A 25,135-nucleotide genomic window follows, 5' to 3' on the forward strand; every position below is an offset into this window, starting at 1 on the left:
TTAACTGACGGAGCCCCTCCCTTTCCTTCCTCTTTAACAATCTTTATTTCACCTTCCCTCCCCCTTTCCTCTGAAAAACTGGAAGTGGGTAGAGGGGGGAAGTGAGCAAAGGAGATGCAATTCAGGGGGACCCTTGGGAAGATGCTGGGCTCTGGTCTGGCCTTTCTTTCTTTCTTTCTTGCCACCCAGCAAGGCTAGAGGGAAGGGGTTACAGAGTCAGAACTGTTCTTGGGAGTGTGACTGAGCTGAATTCTGGAGATAATAAAGAACATCTTCCCCCACATCATGTGCCAGGCTGCTGAACAGAGTGCACGTCTCTGTCCCACAGACCGGTAGGGGACCCAGAGGAGAAGGTGTTCTAGCATACCTGCATATCTGTAAATGGCATAGCCTCAGTTCTTTAGTCTTGGAACATGAAGTCTCAATGAACTTTTAAGAGACCCAAAGCTGTTCATTTTGCATATGGGGAAACTGAGGTCCAGAGAGGGGAAGGACTAACTCAAGGTCACTATATGGGGCCCAGCAGTGCCTAGAGCTCAGATGCCTAGTCCCTGTCCCAGCGTCTTCCCATGCCTTGCGTGTTCCTGGCGTGGGTTTCCCATCAGAGGCACAAAAGCCCGGATTCTTTCCTTTGTCTGAGGCTGGATCTAGACTTGTTTTCCAGAATCTCGAGACACATGTGCCACAGGAGCGTCTTAGCCTAGGGGAGACTCCGTTTCCATGTCGTTGGCGCCGCCTGGTGGTGGAGTCGTGGAGAATTCTCAACTGCCGCGGCTACCGTCCGGCTACAGTCTTGAGACCTGGACTGGAAATGATTCCCCAGCGCCCAAGTTTACATTAGATCTGGGCGGGAGTGGGGGTGAGTGATATTGGGAGCCTCTGCTCGCCTTGCACAGGCTTTGGATCTTGCCTTCTCCCACCCTTGTCTTTCCGGACCCCTCCTTCAGGCCCCCTTTCCCGTGTACCCTTACCCTTCACCATGCAGACAGATCTCCGGTTGAATAGCTCCCATATCGGCGGGCAAAGATTGAGAGTCTGAGTCTGGGGGACGGAGGGCAACGAATCCAGACTTTATTGTCGGGAAGAAGGAAAAGGGAAGACGTGGGTGGGGGGCCGGGGTTGCTACATTGTCAAGCAGAAAGAGTTGATGGGGACGGGAAGGCCAGTGGGGGCCCGTCCCTCTCCCGTGTCGGCTGCTAGAAGGGCTGACGATACGGAAACCACAGAGGGGTGGGGTGGGGGGAGGGAGGTCACGCCCCCGCCCGAGTTGTGCAGTGGAGGTGTCTGGTGGGAGGGACAGCCATGAGGTCTAGGAGCTGGGACGGGGAAGGCTACAGACTCAGCGAATCCTGCGGAAAGGGGAGGGGCGGGGGCGAGGCTTCTATTGCTTTTTGCTCACAGTTTTGCGGAAGGCGAGGCGGGGGTGGGCTCGGACTGGACACCCCTTGCCCCCCTCGGTACCCCTTGGGCGATGGGTGCTGGTGAAAAGAATGGAATCCAGACTGGGGAGGAAGAAGGTGAGGGAAGGGTCTGTAGGGGCATCTACTTGGTCCCACCCAAGTGCCAGAGATGCCCCCAAGTGCTGCCCCCTATGATGGGCCCAGCTAGACCTGGGGCTGGGGCATGGTGCGGGGCGGGCACAGTGAGGTTGCAGGCGGTAAAACCAAAGTGCTTCTGAGGGACCCAGGATCCCGCCTGCTCCCCTCCCCCTGCGGAGGATGGGGGTGTTCACGGAAGCGCTTCAGTTTGGGGGCAGGGGCCGGAGTTCCAGAGTCCGCTTATTGCCAAGAAAAATCCATTTCTGCCCCCCGGACTCCGACCATGGCTTGTGAACCCCGTTTTGTGCTAGGTTTGGGGGGGAAGGGCTGAATGGACATGGCTTTTGGGAGGGGGGGTGTCTCCAAGGGGGCTCGGGGGTGAGACGGCCCCCCCTTTTCTAGGGGAGAGGGAAGGGCAGGGGGCGGGGTTCCCTGAGATCTGGGGTGTTCCCCCCCTTCTGAAGCCCCCCTCCCCCGCTACCCCTCCCCTTTCCTGGAACCCCGTACCTCGGGGTGGGGGGGAAGGAGAGAGAGAGATCATTCAGGGAGTGCCGGGAGTAGGGGCAGGCTTGGAGCCCGGAGGCCTGGGTCCCGGCTGGAGGTGGGGGGGGAGGTGTTGAATGGGAGGGGGTTCGGGGTTCAGGTCAGTAGGGGGAGAAGAGGATGGGTCCGTGCGCAGTTCGGATGGGCCCGGGTGCCGGGTGGAGCAGGGGGTGGGTGATCGGCGGTCCCTGGAGAAGAGGTGCGGCTGGGGCCGGGCGCAGGGACAGCGGGGAGCCTGCTGCCGCTGCCATCACCGCAGCCACCGCTAGGGGGCTGGGTAGCAGGCCTCCTGCCAGGGACTTGGGCAGCTCCTTGGAGAAAGTCAGAGTGCCCTGCAGCGGGGAGAGGGGCGGGGAAAGGGAGACCGAGGAGTCATTCTGCGGCCCGCAAACCCCACCCCTCCCCGTGCCGACCCGCGTCCCCTTCTCCTCCCAGCTCCGGTCCCCCAATTGCCGAATTCTCCAGCGCCCAGGCCTCACCGCCAGCTCCCCCGCGCCTCTAGGTTTCTTGTGACGGCTCAGCAGCGGGTTGGGCTTCCCGGCCACGCCGTCTCGGTGCCGCCGGCTGGAAATGTGCTGCGGGGTGGGGGTGGGGGTGGGGGTGGGTAGGGAGGAGCAGTGGGTAAGGGGCTGTGAGCCACCCGGAAAGGAGTAACCGACGAGCCGGTAGGCACACCCAAAACACCTGGCCCCGCCCCTTCTGTGGTCCCAAGGAAAGGACCTGAGAGAAGCGCCCTCACCCAAGCTCCCTGTTTGTGAGTAGAGCTCCCTAGAATTCCCAGGAAAGGCCTTGGACCCACCTGTTTCAGTTGGACCTCCGAGTTGACCTTGACATTGCAGATCTCACAGTGGAAGGTTCGGTCCTGGGCAGGGGCCTCTGGTTCCCCAGGAGTGGGGGGCCCCAGACGAGGGTAAGCTTTGATGGGGCCCAGCCCACTTCTGGCCTCCAGAATTGTCTTGTGCTTAGTACCTGGGGCCCGCAGAGGACAGAAGGTAAGGGGTGGAGGAAAACTTCTCCAGGCCTCCTCGGCAGCAAATAACCCACGTTCCCAATTAAAATAGGGGGAAGCATCAAGTGTGTGTGTGTGTGGGGGGGGGGGGTTCCAATCCCCTTGGGACACCCCCAAACACAAGGTAGGTCAGGGGAGAGTCACAGGTCGAGGAGTTAAGCAGACGGGGAACTGAAGAAGTAAGTGGGAGATGATTAGGGAGGGAGATAGGCTGGTAAGTCTTGGAGGGGCCCGGATGTTGGAAGCCAGGGGCGTTAGAGGTGGGGAGCAGGAGTGGGCTGAGGATACGGGAATAGGGGTCGGGGTGGGAGAGTCCTTACCTTTGTTATGAGCCTCAAGCTGGGACAGGGAGTTCACTGCCACCTTGCACAGGGCACAGTAGAGCAGCCGCTTGGCCTTTTCCTCCTCTTCCTTGCTGCCTCCAGGCAGGGAAGCTGGGGCTGGAGTGCCCCCTTCGCCCTTGGTTGTACCCTGACCAGTCTCCGGAATGCTGGGAGGGGATGGGGAGCCAGGCTGTTTCTCTGGGGATCCTGGGGCTGGACCCAGTCCATTCTCCATGGAGACTGTTGTGGGGGGAGAAACATAGGGGTCACCTCAGATGGTTTTTGGAGGAGATTCTTTATGTGGAGGAAACCCACCCCCATTTCCTGGAGGGCAAGGGCCCAGGAGTCCCCACCCTGTGACAACATGCATGCTCTCATGCCCTGGGCCCGAGCCAGATGTGGTCTAGCTGCTGCAGGCTGGGTGTGAGCCTCCAGTGCCTGGCCCATTCTCGAGAAGCTGGGAATGGTTGAGGGGTCCAGCCGCAGTGGCTTCCCCTTCAGGTTGAAGCTGGCAGCCAGCCTAGCCCTGGGGAGAGGCATGGAACAAGGATTCACCCCTCAGTGCCTGCCAGCCAGCCTGGGCTTCCTGCCTGGCCAGCCCCTTCCCAGAGTCCTGCCCAGTCCCCAGGGAGGCATGCCAGAGAGCTCTAGGAAGGGGCAGAGGCAGCGTGAGGAGAGGTCGAGAGAGACAGTCGCAGACACGGCAAAAGGGAAACAGAAACAGCAGAACTGGAGAGGGAACAGGGATGCAGGCTGCTCTATAATTCATGGCTTGATTAAAGATGCACAGGCCCCAGGCCTCAGCGCTGGGTTCTGGCCTCTGTACAGGGGAAACTCTAGCACTCCCATTCTTGCTCCAGCAGCCGATCCAGTTTCCGGGTTGTGAGACCGCAGGCAGTGGGGGTGGGGCACTGGCAGAAAGGGACCTCCTGACCCCTGCACGTGTCCCTTTGCTTGTCCATCCTGTGATCTTTCCCTTTATTTCTCTTACTCGTTTGACATCCTTGACCTCCATTCCGATCCAGATAGCACACCCACGTCTCAAACTGGACAGGGCTTGGTGGTTTACAAAAGTAAGGCAGGTATCATTATCTCCTTAGAGATATCCTGTCGGAACTAACTAAATGAGGTAATATGCATAAAGCACCCAGAACATGAAATGTTATCTACCACCACCACTATCAGAGTCATCCCCATTTTGCAGAGATGTTGCCAAGTTAAAAAAAGGTGACCAGGCTAAGAGCAGCCAGAGCACAATTAGAACTCAGCTCACCTGCCTGCCCTATCTGTGCATCCCTGAGGGACGTATGTGTATGTGTGTGTGTGTGTGTGTGTGTGTGCGCGCGCGTTGACAGTGGGATCCTGGTTCCCAAGCTGCTGATGTGGATGCCTGGTTCTCATTCTATTTGGGGTGGGGCAGAAAGGACAGGCAAGGATAAGGAGGAAATGGGGATGTTCAGTCTTTCTGGAGTTGATCATGACTGATATCTGATGTGGCAATCCCAGCATGAGGGGGGCTCATATCCTCCTGTCTTGATATTCCTTCCTTCCAATTTCTTGGCTGGGAGTAGGACTGAAGATGGCCACCAGCCATGAGGGAGAAAGTCTCAGAGTTGCTTTTTGTAAACCTGGGAAAGACCTCCAAGATCTTAAGGTCTCACTCCCAGGACGCAGACTGGGCCAGAGAGGTCAAAAGATCAACCAAGATCATCCGGGGTGTTGCTTGAGTGTCCTGAGCTCTCAGTCTCCCCAAGGGGAAGCCCAGTGGGCAGGCCCTCAGATATCCTGATTCCCTCCCTGTCCCTCTCCCCAAGATGAAGAGGCCTCTCCCTAGATTTGATGGTTCCCTTTTTCTTGAGGAAGTTTGCCAGGTGGCCTCACCCTAGCCCCTCTCTGAGTCACTGGGCGGTGGGGAGGACAGACAGTGGGGACTCTGTTGAGAGGAGCTGGGGCGGGAGTACGGGTGACAGGATGGAAATTTTGTATCACTGTGTTTGGTTCCAGGACTCACCTTGGGTAGGGGTGGGGGGGTGGGGGTTGAGGAAGAGAGAGATGAGAGCAGAGATTTCTGGGAAGCGGGCAAAGAACAGAGACTAATGTCGGGGTATTCAGACACACCTGGACGGGGGGCTACGCCATCCCCATTTGGGGGGGTGCTGCCTGGGGGAGCTGGGTCTCCAGGTTCCCGGACGCCAGGCTCCCTGCCTCGGGTCTTGGCAGCCTCGATGCCTTTGACTCTTCGGGCGTGGCGATTACCCTTGTAGTGTGCCTCAGCCTGGCTCTTTAGGGATGAAAGAAAAAAAGGGAATCTGAGATCACCTTTCATCCGACCATGCTCCCCACAGAGTTCCTTCAGGTCCTCGGGGTGGTCTCAGGAGGCTGCAGTGAATCTCTTACTATACCAGTGGGATGTAAAGCCATGCCGAGGAGCCCTGGTTTTTCCTGGGGCTCAGACTAGCTTCTCAACCTTGAGTCGCTGGGAACCTGGATCCTCACCTAGCCCAGACTCCACCCTACCACCACACCCAGGGCCTGGCTGCTGACTCAGGCTTCTCACCTAGTTCTGGGTGAGGGAGGGTTACCCCAACCTATAATAGAATTTTAAATGGGAGGGGACCAGCAATCCAGCCAGCTAGCAGTCTCTTGGCCCCCTGGCCTTCTATGCGTGTGTCGTGTCTCCCGGCCTCTGGATCCAGGCTGCACTGCTTCTACACTCAGGCTAAGAGTCCCAAGAGCCCTGAGGCCTGGGCCCTACCCTGACTACTCCCCCCTGGTTCTCATTTTTCCTGAAGCCTCTGTGGACACCCTGGAGGACCCTGGCCCCAAGCCCAGCTCTGGAGATAGAGACAGCAGCAGAGACAGCTGTCAAAACAGAGCCACTTGGTGGGGGAGGGAAGTGGAGGGCTGCCTACTATTGGCCCCCTGCCCCTCTAGTCCTCCACCCTCCACCAGGGAGTGGAGCCAGGGTTGGGAGAGGGGATGCCTGGGGTTGAGGTAACCGAGAGGCCTAAAGCTGGGTTGGTCCTGGTTCCACCCCCACCCCCACGTGCACCTCCTGCCTAGAACATACAGTTCTGGAGCCACAAGGTCACCTGGACAGGGATAGAGTAGAAATAAAAAGTATGGATAGGTAGGGAAAGAAAATTGATACCCCAGGGGTGAGGCAGTGGTGTGCGGAGCCTGGCAGCATGGTGGGTGTGTGCGTGCGCGCGCGCGCGCGCGCGCGTGTGTGGACTGGGTAGAGAAACAGAACGTGCTTTATTTCCCCCTACTCAGCAGAATGAGGCTCTGCTGTTTTTCTCCAAAAGCTCTCAGAACCTGCACCCCACAAAGTCTCCTCTAGGCCCACACAGAAGTCCCGAGGGAGCCTCACAAGGAGGACAGGACAGCTGGGAGGCGGGACACCTAGGTTCTGCGTTTTGGGTGGCTTCTCTCCATGGAAAGTCCCCCATGGGAAAGGACAGACAGAGGAGGAAGCCAGGTTAGAGTGAAGTGGGTGGACCAGGGGAGGAGTTTAGCAGAGGCCCCGGAGGGCACAGGCTCTGCAGGGGAGTCAATGACCTAACTCAGCCCAGTGCCCAAGGACCAGTGGGCCAGAGGCCACTCTTGCACCCAGACATGATGGCCACCTGTGCTCTAGGAAATTCTGAGCCAGGGATGCCTCAAGTCCCCAAGGGAGGGAAGGGTCAACCTGAGAGGACTGGCCGACTTCACGTTGAAATTACAGCCATCGCTTGTCCCTCTCAAGTGCCTTCCATCCGCCCCTGCCCCTCCTACAGTGTCCCCATTCCCTGCTCTTCCTGATATCCCCTTTATCTCTGCCCCCCGCCCAAGCTCCTCTGCCCTCTACTCTCCCGAGATCTCCAGGCTACTGCTGCCCCACCCATTTGGAGCAGCAAGGCTTCTTACCTGCGAATTGAAGCGGATCTGACAGACATTACAGGAAATGATGGGCCGCTTGGTCTTGAGCAAGGGTCCCCCAAAAGTGTGGGAGAGCACAGCCTTCTGCACAGGGTCCATCTGCGGAGGCAGGCTGGGGTGAGCCAGGAACCCCAGCACAAGCTTATGTCCATCATCCCCCACATTGGTTGCAGCTGGGTTGAACCAAAGGGCTCAGAGCCTCGTCCCTATCCCTCAGTTTGCCTGAGGGTTCTGAGCCTCAGTCCCCTGATCCCCTCCAAGCCCAATCCTCACCCTACTAGAAGGGCCTTGAGAGACCAACTGGCCCAGTGCCCCCATCTGACAGAATAGAAGTGGTTGGCCCAAGGTCACACGACCAGTTAATAGCAAAACTGGTACTTGAACTTGGGCTGCTGTCTCAGTTCATCATACCATGAAGATCCAACTCTGCCTTTTTGATGTACAGCTCGGCCAACCCACCAAAGGCCCACTGATGGGAAGTCCCAAAGCACCCTAGATCCTATGGCCTTCAGCTGAGGCCTCTGAACTCTTTGGACCCACTCCGGGGCAAGATGTCTACCAAGCCAAGCGTTTGGTCCCAGGGGACAGACATTCCCAGCTTCCCATCTCTGGGCCCCAGGTTGCCCTAACATACTCCCTAGATCTCTTTAAGGCAGCAGGTCTAAAGGGAGTAAAAGAACTCAGGAGAGAGTACATGGCTGTAGTGAATAATGGGGGTTGGGGAGGGGGGCAGGACCTAAGAAGCTGGGCTGGCCTGAGGCAGTGGAGAGATCTTCTGAACTCTTCCTCCCTTGATCACAGGGCTTCTGGGGCAGAGCTGTGGGGCTGGGCGTGATTAGGAACAGTCTTGCCCCCACCCTGGGTCAGCAGATGTCTTTGCAGTCTCCTGCCAAGAGTTCACATGAGGAAGGGAGAGGATGGGAGTTTCTCTCTGAGGCCTTCAGCTATCAAGGGATGAAGCCAGGGGCCTAGAGGCATGAAAACTGCCTCCCTGCACAGTCCTCCTCCCTTCTGGCCCCCTAGGCAGCCAGGGAGAGGCGAGACTGGAATGCACCCGAGGCTGAAGAAGATTGGGTGATGGCTGGGACCTCTCATAAAAACAGAACGAAATTAGAACTGAAGCCTGGTCTTCCCGGTGGAAGGATCAAGTGAAAAATAGTTTCTGGGACCCGAGGGGTCCTTAGCTCCTCAGCTGCGGCCCTCCCCTATGCTCAGGTCTTCATGGTTCCCAGTAAGACACTGGTGAGAGACAGGCATGTGAAGCAGGGAGAAGAAGGTGGCTGGAATCTGGAAAGTCCACAGATCCTGGCTCTCCCCAGTAGTCTCACTGTCTGGTTGGAAGGGGGCTTTAGCACCCCTGTGACATGGGCTGCCTCATTTGGTAGATGCAGAGGCGGGAGCCATGACCAAGTTCAGATGACTCGTCTGGCTGACAAGTGTCCATCTCTTGGCTTGCCCTTGGCTGGAAGCAGCCCCTTTCAGTAGCTCACTTTTCACCTCCTGGAAGCCTAGGTCCTATTCAAAGAAAAGCCAAACAGGGGAAGAAGGGGTGTGACTGCGGGTGTCTGGGCAGGCTGTGATCAATCTGTGCATGGGTGGAGTGTGAAGGAGTGTCATGTGCTGTGTGCACATCATTTATGTATCAACATTTCTGTGTCGGGGGCTTTGCCGATGCCATGAATGGTCAGGTTGTGCAATCTTCAGCTGTGTGTTTATCTGTGTGAATGTATGATGTGTTTGGCAGAAATAAAGACAGACCAAGTTGGAGACAGGCTTTAATCAGAAAGGGGAGACAGATGCCTGCTCTCAGCTCCCAGTCTCCAGGTGTCAGTCCTCCCTATGCAGAGACACCCCCCTCCCCCTGCCCCAGGGTTCTCCTCAGCCCCTGGACTTCCTCATATGCTGGGTGGGGAATGGAATTCAGCCCAAACAGAAACCCAATCTAGGCCAGGAAACCTAAGTCGATGACAGCACTAGGGAGAGAGGAGTGGGATGGAGAGGGGACAGCAGGGGCCAGGGTTCTGTCTCTGCCCCACCCATCACCCCAGCCTGCTTCCCACAGTGCCCTGAGGACGACCTGTGGGCTGACCATGCCTACATACATCCCAGGAGAATGGTCCCTGCCCCACCTGGGTCCCTCTTCCAGAGTGAAAGCCTTTTCTCTTGCATACACCCCTCCTCAGGTTTAAGTCCATAAACACCAACCAGGGGTTGGGGAGTGGTGAGAAAGAGGGTATCAACCCAGTGCGCCATGGGTCCTTCCCACCCTCTCCTCCAGGAACTGAGGAGACACCAGGCTGAAGGTGAGGGCTCCTGGGCCCAATCCCTGTGCAGGTGGAACGTGAGCCACTGAAGTGCCGCTCCAGGCCAAGGTCAAGAGGCCCTGGTGACCTAGATGAGGGCTCTCTGGGGAGGGGTGGAGGCCAACATCTCCCACAGCCCATCCCACTCCAGAGCCCCTACCCTGGGATCTTGGCCTAGACACTGCCTGGAAAGGGCCACAAAACATTCCTCTCCCACCTGCCCTCCAACAGCAGACATGAAGGGGAATCGCTCCCTAAAGCTGGGGCAAAATGAATCAGGAAGGGCAAGGGGGAGGGAAGGGAGGAAACCAGATCAGGAACAGGAGAGGGGGCCATGATTATATTTCCTTCCATTGCCCTTTATCTGATGGAAACCGCTGCCCCATGTTTGACCACCCCACTTCACCATCCTCCCCCCCACCCCCAAATAAAGGTGAAAAGAGAAGGAGGGTGCAATCTCGGGGATGGGAAGACCAGAGGGACAGGAAGGATTGAAATAGGAAAGAGAGTGAGCCAGGGGGTGTCTAAAGAGCAGGTGGAAGCTGGTGGGGGAGGGATGCTGGGAAAAGGAAAGATGCCGGGATGGGATAAGAAGGATCTAAGCGGCGTGGTAATTTGAGGGTACATGTAAGACCTGATGGGAAGTCTGAAGATTTGGGGGACTCCAAGGATCTGAGAAGCAGAGGTGGGGGTATCCAGTATGGTGGCAGTAGTCTGGGGGTGCCAGCTGGGATCCAGAGATTGGCAGGGACCGCGCCAGTTATGGGGGATGGGCCAAATAACCCGAGGACCGGGCGAAAGGAGAGGTAGCCCGCCCGCCAGGGGCGGGCGGGGATAGGGTGGGGGGGCGCTGCGGCAGCGGCGGGAGCCAGGGAGAGAGGAGGGGCCGGGTGGCTTACCCTGCGGGACCCCGGGGGCCGCGACTCCATGGCCCGGGGTGGCGGACCCGGGCGGGGCACCCGAGCCTGGCCGGGCCGGGCAGGCCGGGGACGCGGCGCTCGTTGCCCGGGTGGCTCGGGGCTGTGCGGCCGGGCCGGCCCGAGAAGGGGAGGCGGTGCCGGCCGGGACCGGAGCCCGCCCCGGAGGCGGGGCCGAGGGCGGGCCGCGGACGGGGGCGGGGCTAGGGAGCCTGAGCAGGAGGAAGGGGGGCTAGGGTGAAAAGAGGAGAGGAGAGGAGAGGGTGTCCGTATCCGGATACTCGTTCCAGGGTGGTAGACCTTGTCCTGGTGAGGGGCTGCTCGGTCCGGCGATCGGGCATTGACCAGGTGACCTCGGCTTCCTCCACTGAGGATTCTTGCTGGGTCCCTTGTCCCCACCAATCCTAATGAACGGCTCTATTTCTCTAGCTCGGACATTTCTCCTTTCTTCCATCCCTTCCACCCTGGCCCTCGCTCCCTTGTTGACAACCCCTTTTCTGAGCCCCCAGACTCGTGTTCCCTCTGCACACGGCCCCTGTGCCCTTTTTACATGTCACTTCCCTTACTAGGGATGGGAAATCGAGCCCAGGTACCTAGGTGTCAGGCACTGCTCTCTCAGTGATTCCTCTGAAAGGTGGAGCTGGGAGGCGCCCAGAGCAGAAGCGACCTCATACTGGGGACAACGTCCCTAACCTCTTCTTCCTATCCCCTCCCCTCGCCCGCCACCTGCTGGACAGCTAGGTTCCCAAAGAGCTTATGTTTCGTGCACTTGCTGCCCTCTGGCGGTCAAGTAGGAGCAGCACTGGGGGCTCAGGGACAGGAGGGCAGAGCCGCTCCCTCCCCCAGACACCTCCTCATCCTCTCCGAATAGGTCTTAGGATTCCCGCTCTATCATCTCTGGTTCTCACCCTCTCCCATTCCGTCTAGGACAGAGAGATGAGTGAAGCAGCGGACTGAGTGTAGAGAGAGGCTGTCTTTAGGAGACAATGAGAGACGTCCAAGGGCAGAGGAAAGCATAATACAGGGAAGGGTCTAAGGGGTAGGAACTGCCCCAGTAGGAGAGAGATCTGGAGGTATTGTATTAGTCCAGAATCCATTAGCCATGAATAATACCACCACCACCACCACCACCACCACCTATTGACTGAGCCCTTGGAATGTGCCAGCCTCTGTACTGAGCTCTTTGCATGGATTATCTAATTTAATCTTCACAACCACTATTCAGAATAAGTACTATTATTATCTTCATTTTATAGACGAGGGAACTGAGGTTTAGAGAGGTTAAATAATTTGCCCAAGGTCATAAGCTAGTAAGTGGCTGAACTGGGATTTGAATTTAAACCTGGGCAGCCTGACTCCAAAGCCATGTACTTAACTGCTGCACAGTACTGCCAAAGGTCTGTCTGCAGCTTTTCTGCAGTCCTCACTCCCCTGCAGAATTTGACACTATTGATGCAGCCCGCCACACTCTCTCCCTTGGCTTCTCCAACTCTACAGGCACCAGGCTGCGTCCCTACCCCCCTCCAGTGGCTCCCCCACATCCTTTGCTGGAGCCTCCTCCTATTCCTACTACCTAATTCTGCTTATTCCAAAAGGCTGAGTCTTGGCCTTTCTCTCTCTGGTCCTCTCTTAAATAAAAATAATAGCAATGACATAATAATAATCATAGCCGCCAGCACCAGACATCCACTTTGTGCTAGCTATTCTGATTATGTAATACGATTCTCGCAACAGCCTTGTGAGTCGGTACTATTACTATCTGGTAAAATTCGGGTTTAGAGTAGTGAAGCCATTTGCCTAAGGTCACACAGCCAGTGCTCTCGGAATGTCAATTCAAATCCTGCCAGTCAGATGCCAGAGCTGGTGCTGCTCAACACCCTGCCGCACTCTCCGAGCTTATCAGGGCTCATGGCTTTAAATAGCTAGTCCTCACTAGAGGCAGTCGAGCCATGAACCCTGGGGGAGTGAGAAACCCTGAACTACCCATGCGAATTGCCTGGCTTTGTGACCTTGGGCAAGTCACTTAACCTCTCTAGGTCTGTGTTTCCTCATCTATAAAATGGGGGAAATGATGAGAGACCTAAGGGCAAGCGTCAATGAGGCGTGTAGATGGGGGAAGTATTCCCAGCACCTTCTGCTCCAGTCGAACTGAATCAATTGGACCCCCTCAAGTGCTCTTTTCTAGCTCTTATTCATGCTATTTGCTTCAGTCTGGAATGTTCTCTAAGGTCCCTTTTAAAATCCTACTAATAATTCTTCAAAGCCCAAATCCTATGTCACCTGCTCCGGGTTGAATCCCTTTTTCCTCTGTTCTCCTTTTCCTGCTCAGCTCTGGTTGGTCCCTTAGGCACCACCTCATTCAGCAAGTCTCTCCTGACACCCCTTTGGACTCCCATACAAGCTAAATGCCTCTGACGCAGCTCTTTTCACCCTACAGGGTAACTGTTAACTTGTTATCTTTCCTACTAAACATGAGCTCCCCAGGGGCACAGGCTGAGTCCTGTGTCCCTGACACCTGGTACAGTGCCCAGCACATAGTAGGTGCTCAAAAATTTTTTTGTTCACTTGAACCATCATTGGTTTCTCTGTCACAATATTTTTAAAAATTTTTTTTTTCAACGTTTATTTATTTTTGGGACAGAGAGAGACAGAGCATGAACGGGGAGGGGCAGAGAGAGAGGGAGACACAGAATCGGAAACAGGCTCCAGGCTCTGAGCCATCAGCCCAGAGCCCGACGCGGGGCTCGAACTCACGGACCGCGAGATCGTGACCTGGCTGAAGTCGGACGCTTAACCGACTGCGCCACCCAGGCGCCCCTTCTCTGTCACAATATTTATAACTCTGCCTCTGTTTTGCGTTCTAGATTGCTGCATACATTTCTATATTTCTCCCCTGAATAGAAGCTCCTTCCAGACTGGACCGTATCAGCAGTGCCCGGGGGGCTCAGTCGGTTAAGCATCGGATTCTTGATTTCAGCTCAGCTCATGATCTCCTGGGTTCTTGAATTTGAGCCCCGCATCGGGCTCTCCAGCTGTGAGCACGGAGCCCACTTGGGATCCTCTATTCCCCTCTGTCTCTGCCCCTCCTCTGCTTGTGCTCTCTCTCTCTCTCTCAAAGGTAAACATTAAAAAAAACCCCAAAAACCCACAAACTCTTAAAATTGAACTGTATTGTGTTTACCCTCACGTCTCTATTTTATCTAAAACAGTGCCTTGCTTATAGTCAGTACTCCATTTTCTCATCTGTAAAATGGATTAAACAATAGCTACCCTATAGGGTTGCTATAAAGACTAAGATATGAAGGATACTTTGTAAACTCCAGAGTGTAGTGCAGATGTTGGTTTGGATTCTTTGGGAGGAGTTTGGAGGAAGCAGCTGTGGTATAAAGAGAACTCCATTTGGAGTCAGATGCTACGGGTTCAAATCATACCTTAGGCACATACTATGTCAGCGTAGATAAGTTACTAATCCCTCCCGAGGGAAACAGGAATAACAACGTCTACTTTGTTGGGTTGAGGTGAAGACGAAATGAGATCAGGTATAGAAATATCTATGGCAGTGCCTGCTGCATGGTTGATACTCAGTACACGTTTGCAGCTGAATATGGTTTGATGGTGGGTTATTTGCGTGGACTAAAGCCGACTTCCCCTGAACCTTTAGCTCTAGCCCACTTTCTAGGACCCAAATTCCAACTGCCTGCTGGACGTTTTTGGCTCAATGTCCCACTGGTTCACCAACTCGCCATGTCCTAAAGTGAGCTTCACAGCTTCACCCCAGACCAGCTTCTTTCTCTAAACTCCTGCCTCTGTCGAGGTGACTTCTCCCTCCTAGCCACAGACGTTTGAATCTTGGAGTCAGCCTTGATTCATCCTCTCTCTTCTCCCCTACCCCCAAATATCAGTTGGTCACCATGGCCTGGGAATATTTCCTTGGAAACAAACCCCTTGCCCTTCCCCCTTCCTATATACTCACACTGCCACTACCACTGGCCTGGTGTGGCCCTCCAGGCTGCCCTTCAGGCCCACCTTGGTGGGACAGCCTCCTCCAGCCTCTGCTCCCTTTCATCCAGCTGTCCCAATCACCTTCCTCAAACACTGCTCTGACAAAGTCATTTTGCTGCTTAACAATGGATAATGGCTCCCTATTTCATACTGTATTAAATCTAGACAACTTTGCCAGGCCTCTAAGCCCTACCCCACTGATCCTCCCCACCCAACTGTGGGTTCCAGAGAGCTAGAATTTACAAACAGGCAGGCTTGTGACCCTGCTTATCCCTTCCTTCTGGATTCGGCACCTGTCACCCCTCCCACCTCCCTGCAGTCACTATCACCCATCTGGGTCTCATTGCTTCTCTAGATGGTGGACTCAGTGAGCTGATTCATATAAAACATGTAGCACAGGGTCTGGCTCAGCAAATAGGAGCTATTATTGTTATTGTTGCTAATAGTATACCAGATAGCCAACAACGCTTGTAACTGACTAGAGACTAGAAGTCCGGGGAGATGGGGTCCTAAGGAAAGATAAGGAAGTAGATAGGAGAAGCAGGGAGGGGTGAGTCAGAGTGAAGGAAGGAGCTGGGGTCTCAGGAGGGTAAGGTGGGCAAGCAGGCTGCTACTCACAGTGTTGTAGTTGCCGAAGAGGCCCAGGGTGGGGGCTGGCTCCAGTGGGAAGGGCAGGATCTGCTTGAGGTCCAGTGGGGGCTGCATGATGGGGGGCTGCCGAAGCAGAGGGAGGGGCCCTGCCCGGCTCAGGCTGCCTGAAGGGCAGAGAAAACATTACGTGGGGCAGGAAGATTGAAGCTTGGGAGCCCCACCCAAACCTGTCTGTCCCACTCCCCGGCTGGGGCCCCCACACTCAGAAGTGTGACCCCCATGTGCACACACACTTCCCCTGCTTGCTAGCTCCGGAGCAATGGAGCACGGTGCCCTATGGGCCCAGGGGAGAGTGCAGACCAGCCCTTCCCTTCTGGGTGGTTTTCACTTCCCCCTTCTCCAGCCTCCCTCCCCCAAGACCTTTAGGCATTTTACAAACCCAGGAAGAGGACAGACCTTCTCTGCTGGATCAGCAGGACTCAGGGAGCCCCACGGCTCTGGCCACTCCCTTCTTCTGGTTTTGTTTTTCCCCAAGGAATCCCAAAGGTGAGGTCTCACCCCAGGGGGGACAGGGTCAGGTGGGTGATTCCTCCCACTGCCCAGAGGGGAATGTTGAGGTCTCGATTTGGAAGAGGGCCGCTGAGTCTCTCAGGCTGCCCAAAGAACTGTGATCTGTCCTGGCTGTTCTTAGTTAATTGTTGACATCTCTGGGGGTAGGTGATAAGTGAGTGGCGTTTGCCCTGGGAGGTGGACTGCCTGGGCCCATTCTCAGAGCCCCTTCTCCCAACCTTCCTGTCTCCCCCCAAACCCCCTTGTCTCCCTGAGAGTGTTCAGCTCCAGCACCACAGGAGGAACCGCCACCCGGGCCTCTGGAAGGGGAATGCCTGGGTCTGACCCCAAGGGGAAATGAAAGTCCAGGCCAGCCACTCCACTACCCACCCTCCCCTGAAACTTTTTCTCCTCCCCTCAGAGCCATGGGAGGAACCTTGCCAGGCTTCAGTGGGAGGAGGCCAAAGGCCCTGAGGACCCCTCTGGGCTTCCGCTAGCCCAGCTCCCTTCTGTGACCTCGCTGTCCACCAGTCAGGGAATCCTGGCTGCCCTTCCCTGCTCTAACAACCCCCTGCCAGCAACAGGGGTTCCCAGGAACAAAGGCAAAGCCAGGAGGCTGCAAGTTTGGCCCCGTCCTCCCTTGACCTTACTGGGGCAGAGGCTACCCCAGGATCCTTCCCTGCTCCCTCCACAGAGACTGCCCCTTTGCATACCTTCAGTTTCTGGTGCCTGCTGCCCCCAGGCAGTGGCCTGGCCCCGGCCCCCCAGGGGCCTGGGCCTGACAGCGTCCCCTTCCCTTGGTTCTGCCCCCTGCCCCCTCCCTTGCCAGCCCCCTCCCCCCCAAGTCCAGTCAGTAGAATCAGCCAATCAGAGTCCTGGAAAAGTGGGGCAGAGGGGAGGGCGGGGGAGCAGGGATTAGGGAATCGGAGGCGAGAGGGAGGGGGTGGGGAGGGCTCAGGCACAGCTGGGGGCAGGGAGCTGGTCCAGAAAGGTCTGGAGGGGTCTGGCTCTTCTGCCAGGGTGGGTGGCCAGGGTCCCCGAGGTCAAGCTTGGGCTCTAGAGGGCTAAGGGTTTGAAGGAAAGGGCAGGATGCTTGGCTTTGGCTCTTGGGCAGCTGGAGGTCTGTACACCCTGTGTCCATTCCCTCCTCTGCCATCTCAGAGTTAAGATGGGGTAGGGGGAGAGCAGAGAGAGAGAGAGAGAGAGAGAAGAGACAGACAAAAGTGAGTGAGAGAGAATGGGGAAAAAATGACAGAAGCCGGAGTAAGTGATTGAGAAAAGGGACAGAGATACTGAGAGAGAAAAGAATAGTGAACAATGGAGAGATGGAAGACAGTGAAATGAGAGAGAAAAAAAGAGACTGCAGAAAAGCTGGACACAGGGCTAGACCCCAGGGTGGAAAGACTGACAGAGAGCAGAGAGCAAGGAAGGGAGCGAGAAGAGAGGGACAGATGGTCTGAGGGGCAGTTTGACCACCTCCCCTTCCTGGTCTGTCCCCTCAGGGCTCCTCCCCCCATGCACAACACCCCCCCCCCCCTCCACCCCAAGCCTGGCACACCAGACCAGGGCAGCCTTAACGAGCCCCGGGCAGCATCAGGAATGGTGAGAGAAACCTGAGCGCTCCCAGAGTCCCCGGCACCCAGCACCCACCCCTAGCAGCTGGTTTGGGGCTGGCACTTGCCCCGCCCCAGAGCAGCCCAGCTCCTTGACCCTTTTCCCAGCTCTAGATTCTCTTAAGCCCCCATTCCCTCAAGCCCCCATCTCAGAAGAGACAGATGAGTTCTGGAAAAGGGAATAGAAGAAAATACGTATTGTGGAGCCGCTATGTGCCAGGTAATGAGTTCTGAGTATTATCACATTTAATCTCTGAGGCAGCTATGATTCTATGGGGGTAGCTGATACTATTTTTCCCACTTGACGTGCGTGGAAACTGAGGCTCAGAGGAGTTAAAAACTTTGGCTCATGTCACATAGCCTGTAAGTATCAGAGCTGGGAGCTAAATCAAGATCTGCTGCAAATTCTTTCACTGCTACATAACCCCCGAGGACTCTAGTGTCACTCAGAAGGGATGGAGGTCCCAGCACAGACTTCCATCTTGTTCAAGGAGAGGAAGGTCCCTGCATCTTCCTGGGGTTGGAGGAAAACAAACAGCAGTGATTCAGTGCCCTATGGCTAGCAACTCCTCTCCTCCAGAACAAGAACCCAGGAGGGAAAGGGGTGGGGGGGAAGGGGGAGGGAGGATGGAGTGAGGCAAGGAAGCAAGGTGGGTAACTGGACATTCGTGTGTCTCCCCATTTTTGGGTCTACTGAGCTATGAGACGAGAAGGGCAGATGGCAGCTCACGGGCCGAGTGGGCAGAAGCAGAGCTCTCTCGTTTCAGGTAAGCCCAAGCCTCAGTCCCTTCTCCCTTTTTCTGACAATACTAATAGTTGCCACTTGTTTTTTTAACGTTTATTTTTGAGAGACAGAGAGAGACAGAGCGTGAGTGGGGGAGGGGCAGAGAGAGAGGGAGACACAGAATTCGAAGCAGGTTCCAGGCTCTGAGCTGTCAGCACAGAGCCCACGAACCGCGAGATTATGACCTGAGCCAAAGTCGGACGCTTACCCGACTGAGCCACCCGGGCGCTCCATAATAGTTGCCACTTTTTGAAGGCTCTTTACATGCCAGTCACTGGACATACACCGTCTCCCTGAGGTTGTCTTCACTGCTCAGAAGCTGGGGAACTAGCTCATTTGGCAAATGAGAACAATAGTACTGCCTCAAGGAGTTGTTGAGAGGATTGAATCTATGTAAATTGCTGGCATGCCACAAAGGGAGCTAAATAAACGTTTGTTAAATGAATGAGTCCTCTTCTTATCAATGAGGACAATCAGCTTTGAGAGGGGGAATTACTTGACCAAGGTCACACAGCTAGTGAGGGATGTGAACCTGTCTGTCTGGCTCCAGAGACAGGGTTTTCAAGCACTACACTTTTGTGGGTAGACTAGGGATGGGGTATTGGAGGGAAAGGCAGGTACATAGTAAGGTCTGGGGAAGCAGGAAATCCAGGGTTTCTGACATCTGACTAGGTGAGGTCTTCGGGCAGGTTTGGAGGGGGTAGGAGATCGAACTGGAGTATGTGCATGCGTGTGTGTGTGTACACATGCATGCACGTGTTCTTGCATGGCACACAAGTCAGGCAGGGCAGGGAGGAGCTGGGGCCTGGCTGGGGCAGGCCACTCCAGAGGGAAGCTCATTAGAGTAATTACCTCCAGCAGATAGAGCCCCACCCAGCTCTGTGGGGGAATTGCCAAATGCTTTATTAAAGACAGTTCCCAATGCACTTTAGAGGGGATGAACTCTCAGACCCTTGGATGGATGTCCATCTGTCTCTTTCTAGGTCCTACCTAGCCCTAGGCCCTTTGATCCCACTCACACCGAGCCACAACCAAGCCACATCCAACTCCTTCCATCCCACTGAAGTCTGGTCTTTTTCTTCTTCCCTTTCCCAGAAATTTTGGCCAGGTCAGAGTCTCAGCCCCTTGGCTGCCTTAGGTCAGGTCTGGGGCCTCGAGCCCTTGTAGTAAAGAAGGGGAGTGTCTGCCTTGAGCTAGCTCAGGGAGGGGTCCTGTCTGGTAAGAACAGGAGCCAGGAGAGGTGTTAGGGTAGGGCTGTGGGTTAGTGCTGGTCTTGGAGGTTGGGCCAGGATGAGAGTGAGACGAGATATATGGTTGGCGTTAGGGTTGCAAGTTGTATTAGGGCCCTAACCCCAGGTGGTGAAAAGCCTGGATCAGCACTGGGTTAAGATGGGGGGATTAGACTCTGGAGCCAAGGGAGGAACTGGATTGGAGACTGGACCGGGATCTCATCTCTAATCCATCTCTTTTTCTCTTCAGGCCTTTTGGCCTCTTCTCCCTCCCCAGCAGTGCCTGAAACTGGGGAATGAGGGGAGAGCCTTGAACTCCTGCGTCTTGGGTTCTTGACCAAATCCCATGTTTCTGTTCCTTTCTGCCTTGATTTCCCTCATCTGGACAGGAGGCAGGTTGAGGGCTGGAAAGGCTTTGAAGTCAAAGATTAAAGGAACAAGGGGATGATTATGAACAACTACTTAAAACATCATCCTTAATAACCCCTGGGTGGATGTAGGTGGGGGCGGGGCCTAAAGGGAGGAGGTGGCCAGGAAGGGAAGAGAGGGAAGATTCCTGGGAAATCTTCCCAACCTGACAAGACAGGGCCTTCTTCAATGCCCCCTCTCCCCATGGGACCCAGTTGGAGAGGACAGTAAGAAAGGCCCAGAACAAGGAACGGAGCCCAGAACCACCATCTGCTTAAACCTGGGCCCACAGTCTAGATCTTAAGCAGGTAGGCCGGGCCCCACCTGCTGGTCAGGGCCACCACGTACATGGACTCAATGGGCCTCAGTATTTGGAAGCTGAAAGCCTACAATGGCATGGGCTGGGGTGGGGGGGTGGGGGGGAGGGGGGTGGGCAAGGCCTGAGCCCTGGCTGGCAGTTTCCTCCCTCTCTCCTTTCCTCACAGAGGGCTAACATGCGTGTGGGCCAGCAGGCTTCCCACCCCTCTGTAGGTGGGCACAAGGAGGGAGTTAACTACAGTGTCCTATCCCATATCGGGCAGATGCGGTGGGGGTCCAGTTGGCAGACCCAGGCATTTTTCCTGTGGTGGGGTCTTGGTCAGGCTTGAGCAGGTCTCGGAGGTCGCCTTTAGAGCCCACTGACCAGGGGAAGTGTGGCTCACACTGGTTTATTCCGGAAAAGCACGATGCTGCCTCTGGGGCCCGTGCCCAGGGTGGAGCCTGCGTCCAGGGTGGGGCCAACATGCAGGGATTGCACACGTTGGAAGAATGTGGGTCCTGTGCTTTGGGGACCTGAGTCCCAGATGTGATGGTGAGGGTCACTTTAGGCTGGGGATAGTCTTCATAGTTGGGTGGGGAGTCTCTTCTTTGCTGGAGATACTCATGGGAAGGAGGCAGGCACCAGTCATTCACGCCTCTGTTCCCTCATTCACTGAATAGGTATAGTGGAGTGTTAGGTGGAGCGGGCAGACGTAACATGGTGAAGGAGTGAGGAGGTACAGGAGGAGGAGAGAAAGAGAGAGAGGAAGGAGGGCAGAAGGGGAGAAAGACCACTAGTGGGAAGTCAACAGGGATCAGACGAAAGAAGGGAAGCCAAAGAGCAAACTGCAGAGGGACCCAGCAGAGGCCGGGCAAGCCCTCCATTGGGAGGCAGGGAGACCACAGGTGTCTGGGCCCGGTTGTGGGGGGGCATCTCCCACCATAAACAGGGCCCAGGAACCGGCCCAACCAGGGCAGAGGTCAGAGGTCACAGGACACAGCAGGCCGGCCTACTATTGTGGAGGCAGGGGCCTGGAGCCCCTGGAGCTGAGGAGGAGTCCAGACGCACAGCTAGTCCCTCTCCTCCCCCACCCAGGGGCTCCCTGGCGATGTAGGTCATGAGGATGGGGTGGCTGTGGCTGAAGGGTTGTCAGAGTCCCGCGGGGGCTCCCCTCCCCCATCCTTACTCTTTCCATTGCCCCTTGTCTCCTGGCGCCCCTGGCCCAAGGCAGGGGTGGGGGTGGGGGAAGAAGGAAGAAGAAGGAAGCTGGGAAGGAAGGGCCCAGGCAACCAGAGCAAGGAGAGAGCGGGGCAGGTCCCGGCGTGTTGGGGCAGGATGGCTGCGGAGACAGGATCCGAGCCGCAGGGGCCCCGGGAAGGACAGTTTCCCACCCCTGCTTCTACCCAGCCCCCTTATCTCCAGCCCTCAGGTTCCCACCTCCCACCACACACACCTCGAAGCTACACCCACCATCTTCTCCCCGCCCGCCCCCCACTTCCTCCTTTCCCTCTTATCCTGGGCCCAGAAGGATGTCGGAGTGTCTGAGCTAAGGGTGGGGGAGGGAGAGTGTGTGCGGGGACGGGTCAGAACCTTTCCCTCAACTCCACTAGGCCAGGACCAGCCCTCTCCCCCAGCCTCTCGTAGACCGTCATATAATATTCATGAGCCTCATGAATACGCAATATCCTCATTATGGGGCGGGGGTCTCACTCGGCTCTGCTCTCTCTTTCACCACTCCCTAAATTACCCGGGGAGACGGCAGCGTGGGGAAGAGGGGAAGAGGGGACCCCCAGATGTGGAGCCAGATGAAGGGGGAGGGGGAGCCGGTCGCTGACGGGCGGCCGCAGTCACCGCGGTGCCGGGAGGTTGGGGGGGTGACCTACTGAGAGGGACCCAGGAGCCCGGAGCCCAGAGCCGCAGAGGCCACTCACCGAGGATCATGCTGGGGACCCAGGCGCCCGGGGTTCCGCGTCGCTCTGTCCCGGGGGCCGTTCTGGCCGGGCTGGGGGTACAGGGGGAGGAGTCGGGGGAGGAGCAGAGGCCGGCCCAGGCGGAGCGGGGGCGGAGCCCGCAGCAGGTGAAGACGGGAGGAGGGGGAACCCGGGCGCCCTGGGCTCCATGAGGGGGCGTCTTGACGGTTCCTCGCCCCTTCCTCTCCTACTGGCTGCCCCTGGGTCTCCTGGATTTACCGTGTCACTGCAGCCAGGGCCGGGGGAACAAGACATCTACAAGACGGTGTGAGGTGACGGAGGAAGCTGGGAACTAAGATGCCTGGGTTCCTGGGAAGGGCTGAGTCTGAGGGCAGGAAGTCTGGTCGTGGGCTGATATAGGGTGGGGGATGCCTCAGTCCTCTGGGGAGGGATGGAGCCTGGGATGGGTGTGACACCTGGGTCCTCTCCGGAGTGACAGGCTGGGCAGGGTCGGGGTGGGGGGAGTGCAGAGGATGTTAAGGTCCTTTGTTTCTTTGACTTTGGAGCAGGATGCCTGGGGGCTGGGTTTCAGGGATGAAATGTGGGGCTGAAGATGGGTCCCAGGTTGATCTCTGTCTGGGGTTCAAATGCCTAGGTCCTCAGGGAAGGTCTGCATGAAGAGAGTTGCAATCAATGCACTCAAAGAGGTGGAAAAAGAAGCTTGCCACTGAGATGATTTATTAGGGCCATCAGAAGATGATGGAGGATCCAGAATTGAGGCTCAACCCTGTAGAGAGGACCTGAATTGGGGTGGGGATGGGAGCACCCATCAGGCATCAGGGTCTGAACCCAGGGCATTCACCAAGGTGAGTGTGGATTGTAGAGGACTAGTGTGTGTGGTGAGGTGGAGGGGAGGATGGAGAATAGGGACGAATGTATGGGCTGGGGAGTGTCGGGGGGGGGGGCAGTACAGGACACTGGATGTATTTTAAGGACCAACAGGGGACTCGATTAAAGGTGGACAACTGGGACCCCAGCATGAGGCTGGAGTCTGGGAGTCTGTGAAGTGTCTGGAGAAGATGCAGCTGCCACAGCCTGGACCTGTCTGTACCTGCCCCTAGAGGGAGGGCGGCAGGAGGACTTCCCAGAATGCCACACGGCCAGCTTCAGGCCAGCCCCCGCGCCAGAGGGAAAGGAGGTGTAACTGGGAAGTAGAACGCTTGGGATATAAGGAGGGTGGAGGCAGGGAGGAAGAGGTTGGTAGAAGGGTGTTGAGACTGGAGTCTTGGAACAGTCAGGGAAGGGGACTGGGGACTGGCATTCCTGAGTTCAGCAGGGAAGTTGGGACTAGATGGCTAATTAAGGTACAAGAACTTCAAATTCCTGATTCTGAGCTTCAGCAGTCTCTTGCCTTTACCCCACTGATCTGGTTTGACAGAAAGATGTTCCAGCTCAAGGGCAAGAGAACGCTGGGAATTCCAATGCCTTGGTCTTGTTCTGATCCAGAGGCCGAGATTTCAGGGGACTGTGGCCTTGCTGCCCAACTGTGGCCTTGGGGGAGAATGTAGGGTCTCTGAGCCAATCAGAGGAGGTCTTGTTCCTCCAGCTCCAACCTGCCACCATGTTGTTCAACTCTAGTGTCACAAAGCCTGCTTCTCCCCAGGCCCTGTTATCTAGCCTCCCCCCACCCCACCCCTCACACCTTTCCTTTTCTCTTCCCATTCTTTCTCCTCCTTGGTGAACTCAGAAAAAAACAGAGTCAGCATCAGGTGTGGTTGATTGGTGATACAGACCCCCTTTGCCCTCTGATTTGTCCACCATCCCATGCTGTCTCCAGGGACTCTGAGTTAGGGAGGTTACAGAAGAGACCTCTCAGAAGAGGGGGTTGCTTAGCTTACTAAGGTGAGGCAGCTGGCTGGAGGGCGGGGTGACCTTGCAGGCAGCTGGGGGTGGGGGCAGTGTGCGGGGTGAATTCATTATTGATGAGCCCTGCACCCCGGGCTACTAATGAGCCCAGGCTGGTTGCTCTAATTGATGTCAAGAAACTTGAGACCCCCAGATCAGCTTCCCGCCTGCCAGCTGCCTCTCCTGAGTCCCCTCCCCCTCCCTGTACCCCCAGCTGCTGTTCCCTTCCCAGGGCCTCCTTTCCATCGACACACAAACAGATAAGGATAGGGCTCAGGCCTCCTAGCCCCCTACCCTCATGTCCCTCTGGATCACTCAAGTCTCAGGATGGGAGGCAGACATTCTCTGGAAGGGCTGGGAGCTTTGGAAGGGAAACAGACCAGAGCCTGAGCATTACAGTTCAGGGGCAGAAAGCCTGGTGCTAGATTACAACTGCGGCATTTCTGAGCCCAAGGAATTCCTTCCTTACGTCGTTGTGCACCCTCACGAGAGACCTTGTCACTCTCTGAGACTCAAAGGTACAGGCACTACACAGACACACCCATGACCCAGCTGAGTGGTCACAGAGCACTTCCCCTCCTCGTTTCCTCCTGCTGATGGTGTAAGAAATCTCAGATCTGCCCCCTGGAATTTGGATGATGCCAATCCCAGCCCTCCGCCAAGAAGGGGAGTATGAGATTTCCTTCCTTGAGAATTCCCAGTGTCTTGTTATGCTTCAGCTGCAATCCTTGGAAATACTGGGTAGCTCTTGGCCTCACTAGGTCTCTTCCTCCTTATCAGTCCCTCTTCATTTATGGGTTCTGGGAAGAAGTTCTAGGGTACAGAATTATCAAGAAGTCACGGATTGGCGTGTGCAGCAGCCTTGGTCTCCCAGGAGAGATATTTTTAAGGTGATGTAGGCACTGCTAGGCAGGAGCCTAAGTTAAAAAGAATAACCCCGGCAATGGGGAAAGAGAACGAGATGGACTTCACGCACTCTCCATCCCCCAAATTCCCACAAATTTGTGGCTATGCTGCCCTCTGGTGGCTGAAGTCTGGTCTAGCATGACATGGACATCTGCCTCCGACAATCCATTAGAATTTCTTCACCCCTCTCCTTCCTCTTGTGGCACATTAGGACAGGCCTTGAAAAGACAGAGGACCCCGAGGGGCTCCCTTACTTTGATTTCTCTTCAAAGACCTAAACCATGTTGGTTAAGAATGAGGGCTTTCACAGTCAGACAAGGCTAAATTCGACTATGCTCTCGCCCTCGCTGGGTGACCTTGGGAAAGTTATATAACCTCTCTGGACC

At 56.1% G+C, this 25,135-nt stretch overlaps 1 protein-coding gene across 4 annotated transcripts; it reads right to left on the reverse strand.

The window, feature by feature from the left end:
• Nucleotides 1–1,047: 1,047 nt before the first annotated feature.
• Nucleotides 1,048–22,104, reverse strand: ZNF385A (zinc finger protein 385A). 4 transcript variants are annotated; one of them, XM_047866033.1, is made up of 8 exons: nucleotides 21,960–22,104; nucleotides 15,175–15,311; nucleotides 7,323–7,433; nucleotides 5,532–5,694; nucleotides 3,411–3,653; nucleotides 2,881–3,050; nucleotides 2,561–2,656; nucleotides 1,048–2,413 (listed from the first exon to the last, which is right to left on the reverse strand). In XM_047866033.1, the coding sequence occupies exons 1-8, from the start codon at nucleotides 21,967–21,969 to the stop codon at nucleotides 2,183–2,185; spliced, it is 1,161 nt and encodes a 386-aa protein (XP_047721989.1). In that variant the 5' UTR covers nucleotides 21,970–22,104; the 3' UTR covers nucleotides 1,048–2,182. The 4 variants fall into 4 exon arrangements, with proteins under 4 accessions (XP_047721989.1, XP_047721990.1, XP_047721992.1 ...); XM_047866034.1 differs by lacking the exon at nucleotides 21,960–22,104 and adding an exon at nucleotides 16,410–16,500; XM_047866036.1 differs by lacking the exon at nucleotides 21,960–22,104 and having other exon boundaries at nucleotides 7,323–7,446; nucleotides 15,175–15,312.
• Nucleotides 22,105–25,135: the final 3,031 nt, after the last annotated feature.

The sequence above is a fragment of the Prionailurus viverrinus genome, chromosome B4 (assembly GCF_022837055.1).
Source record: "Prionailurus viverrinus isolate Anna chromosome B4, UM_Priviv_1.0, whole genome shotgun sequence".
NCBI classification, from domain to species: Eukaryota; Metazoa; Chordata; class Mammalia; order Carnivora; family Felidae; genus Prionailurus; species Prionailurus viverrinus.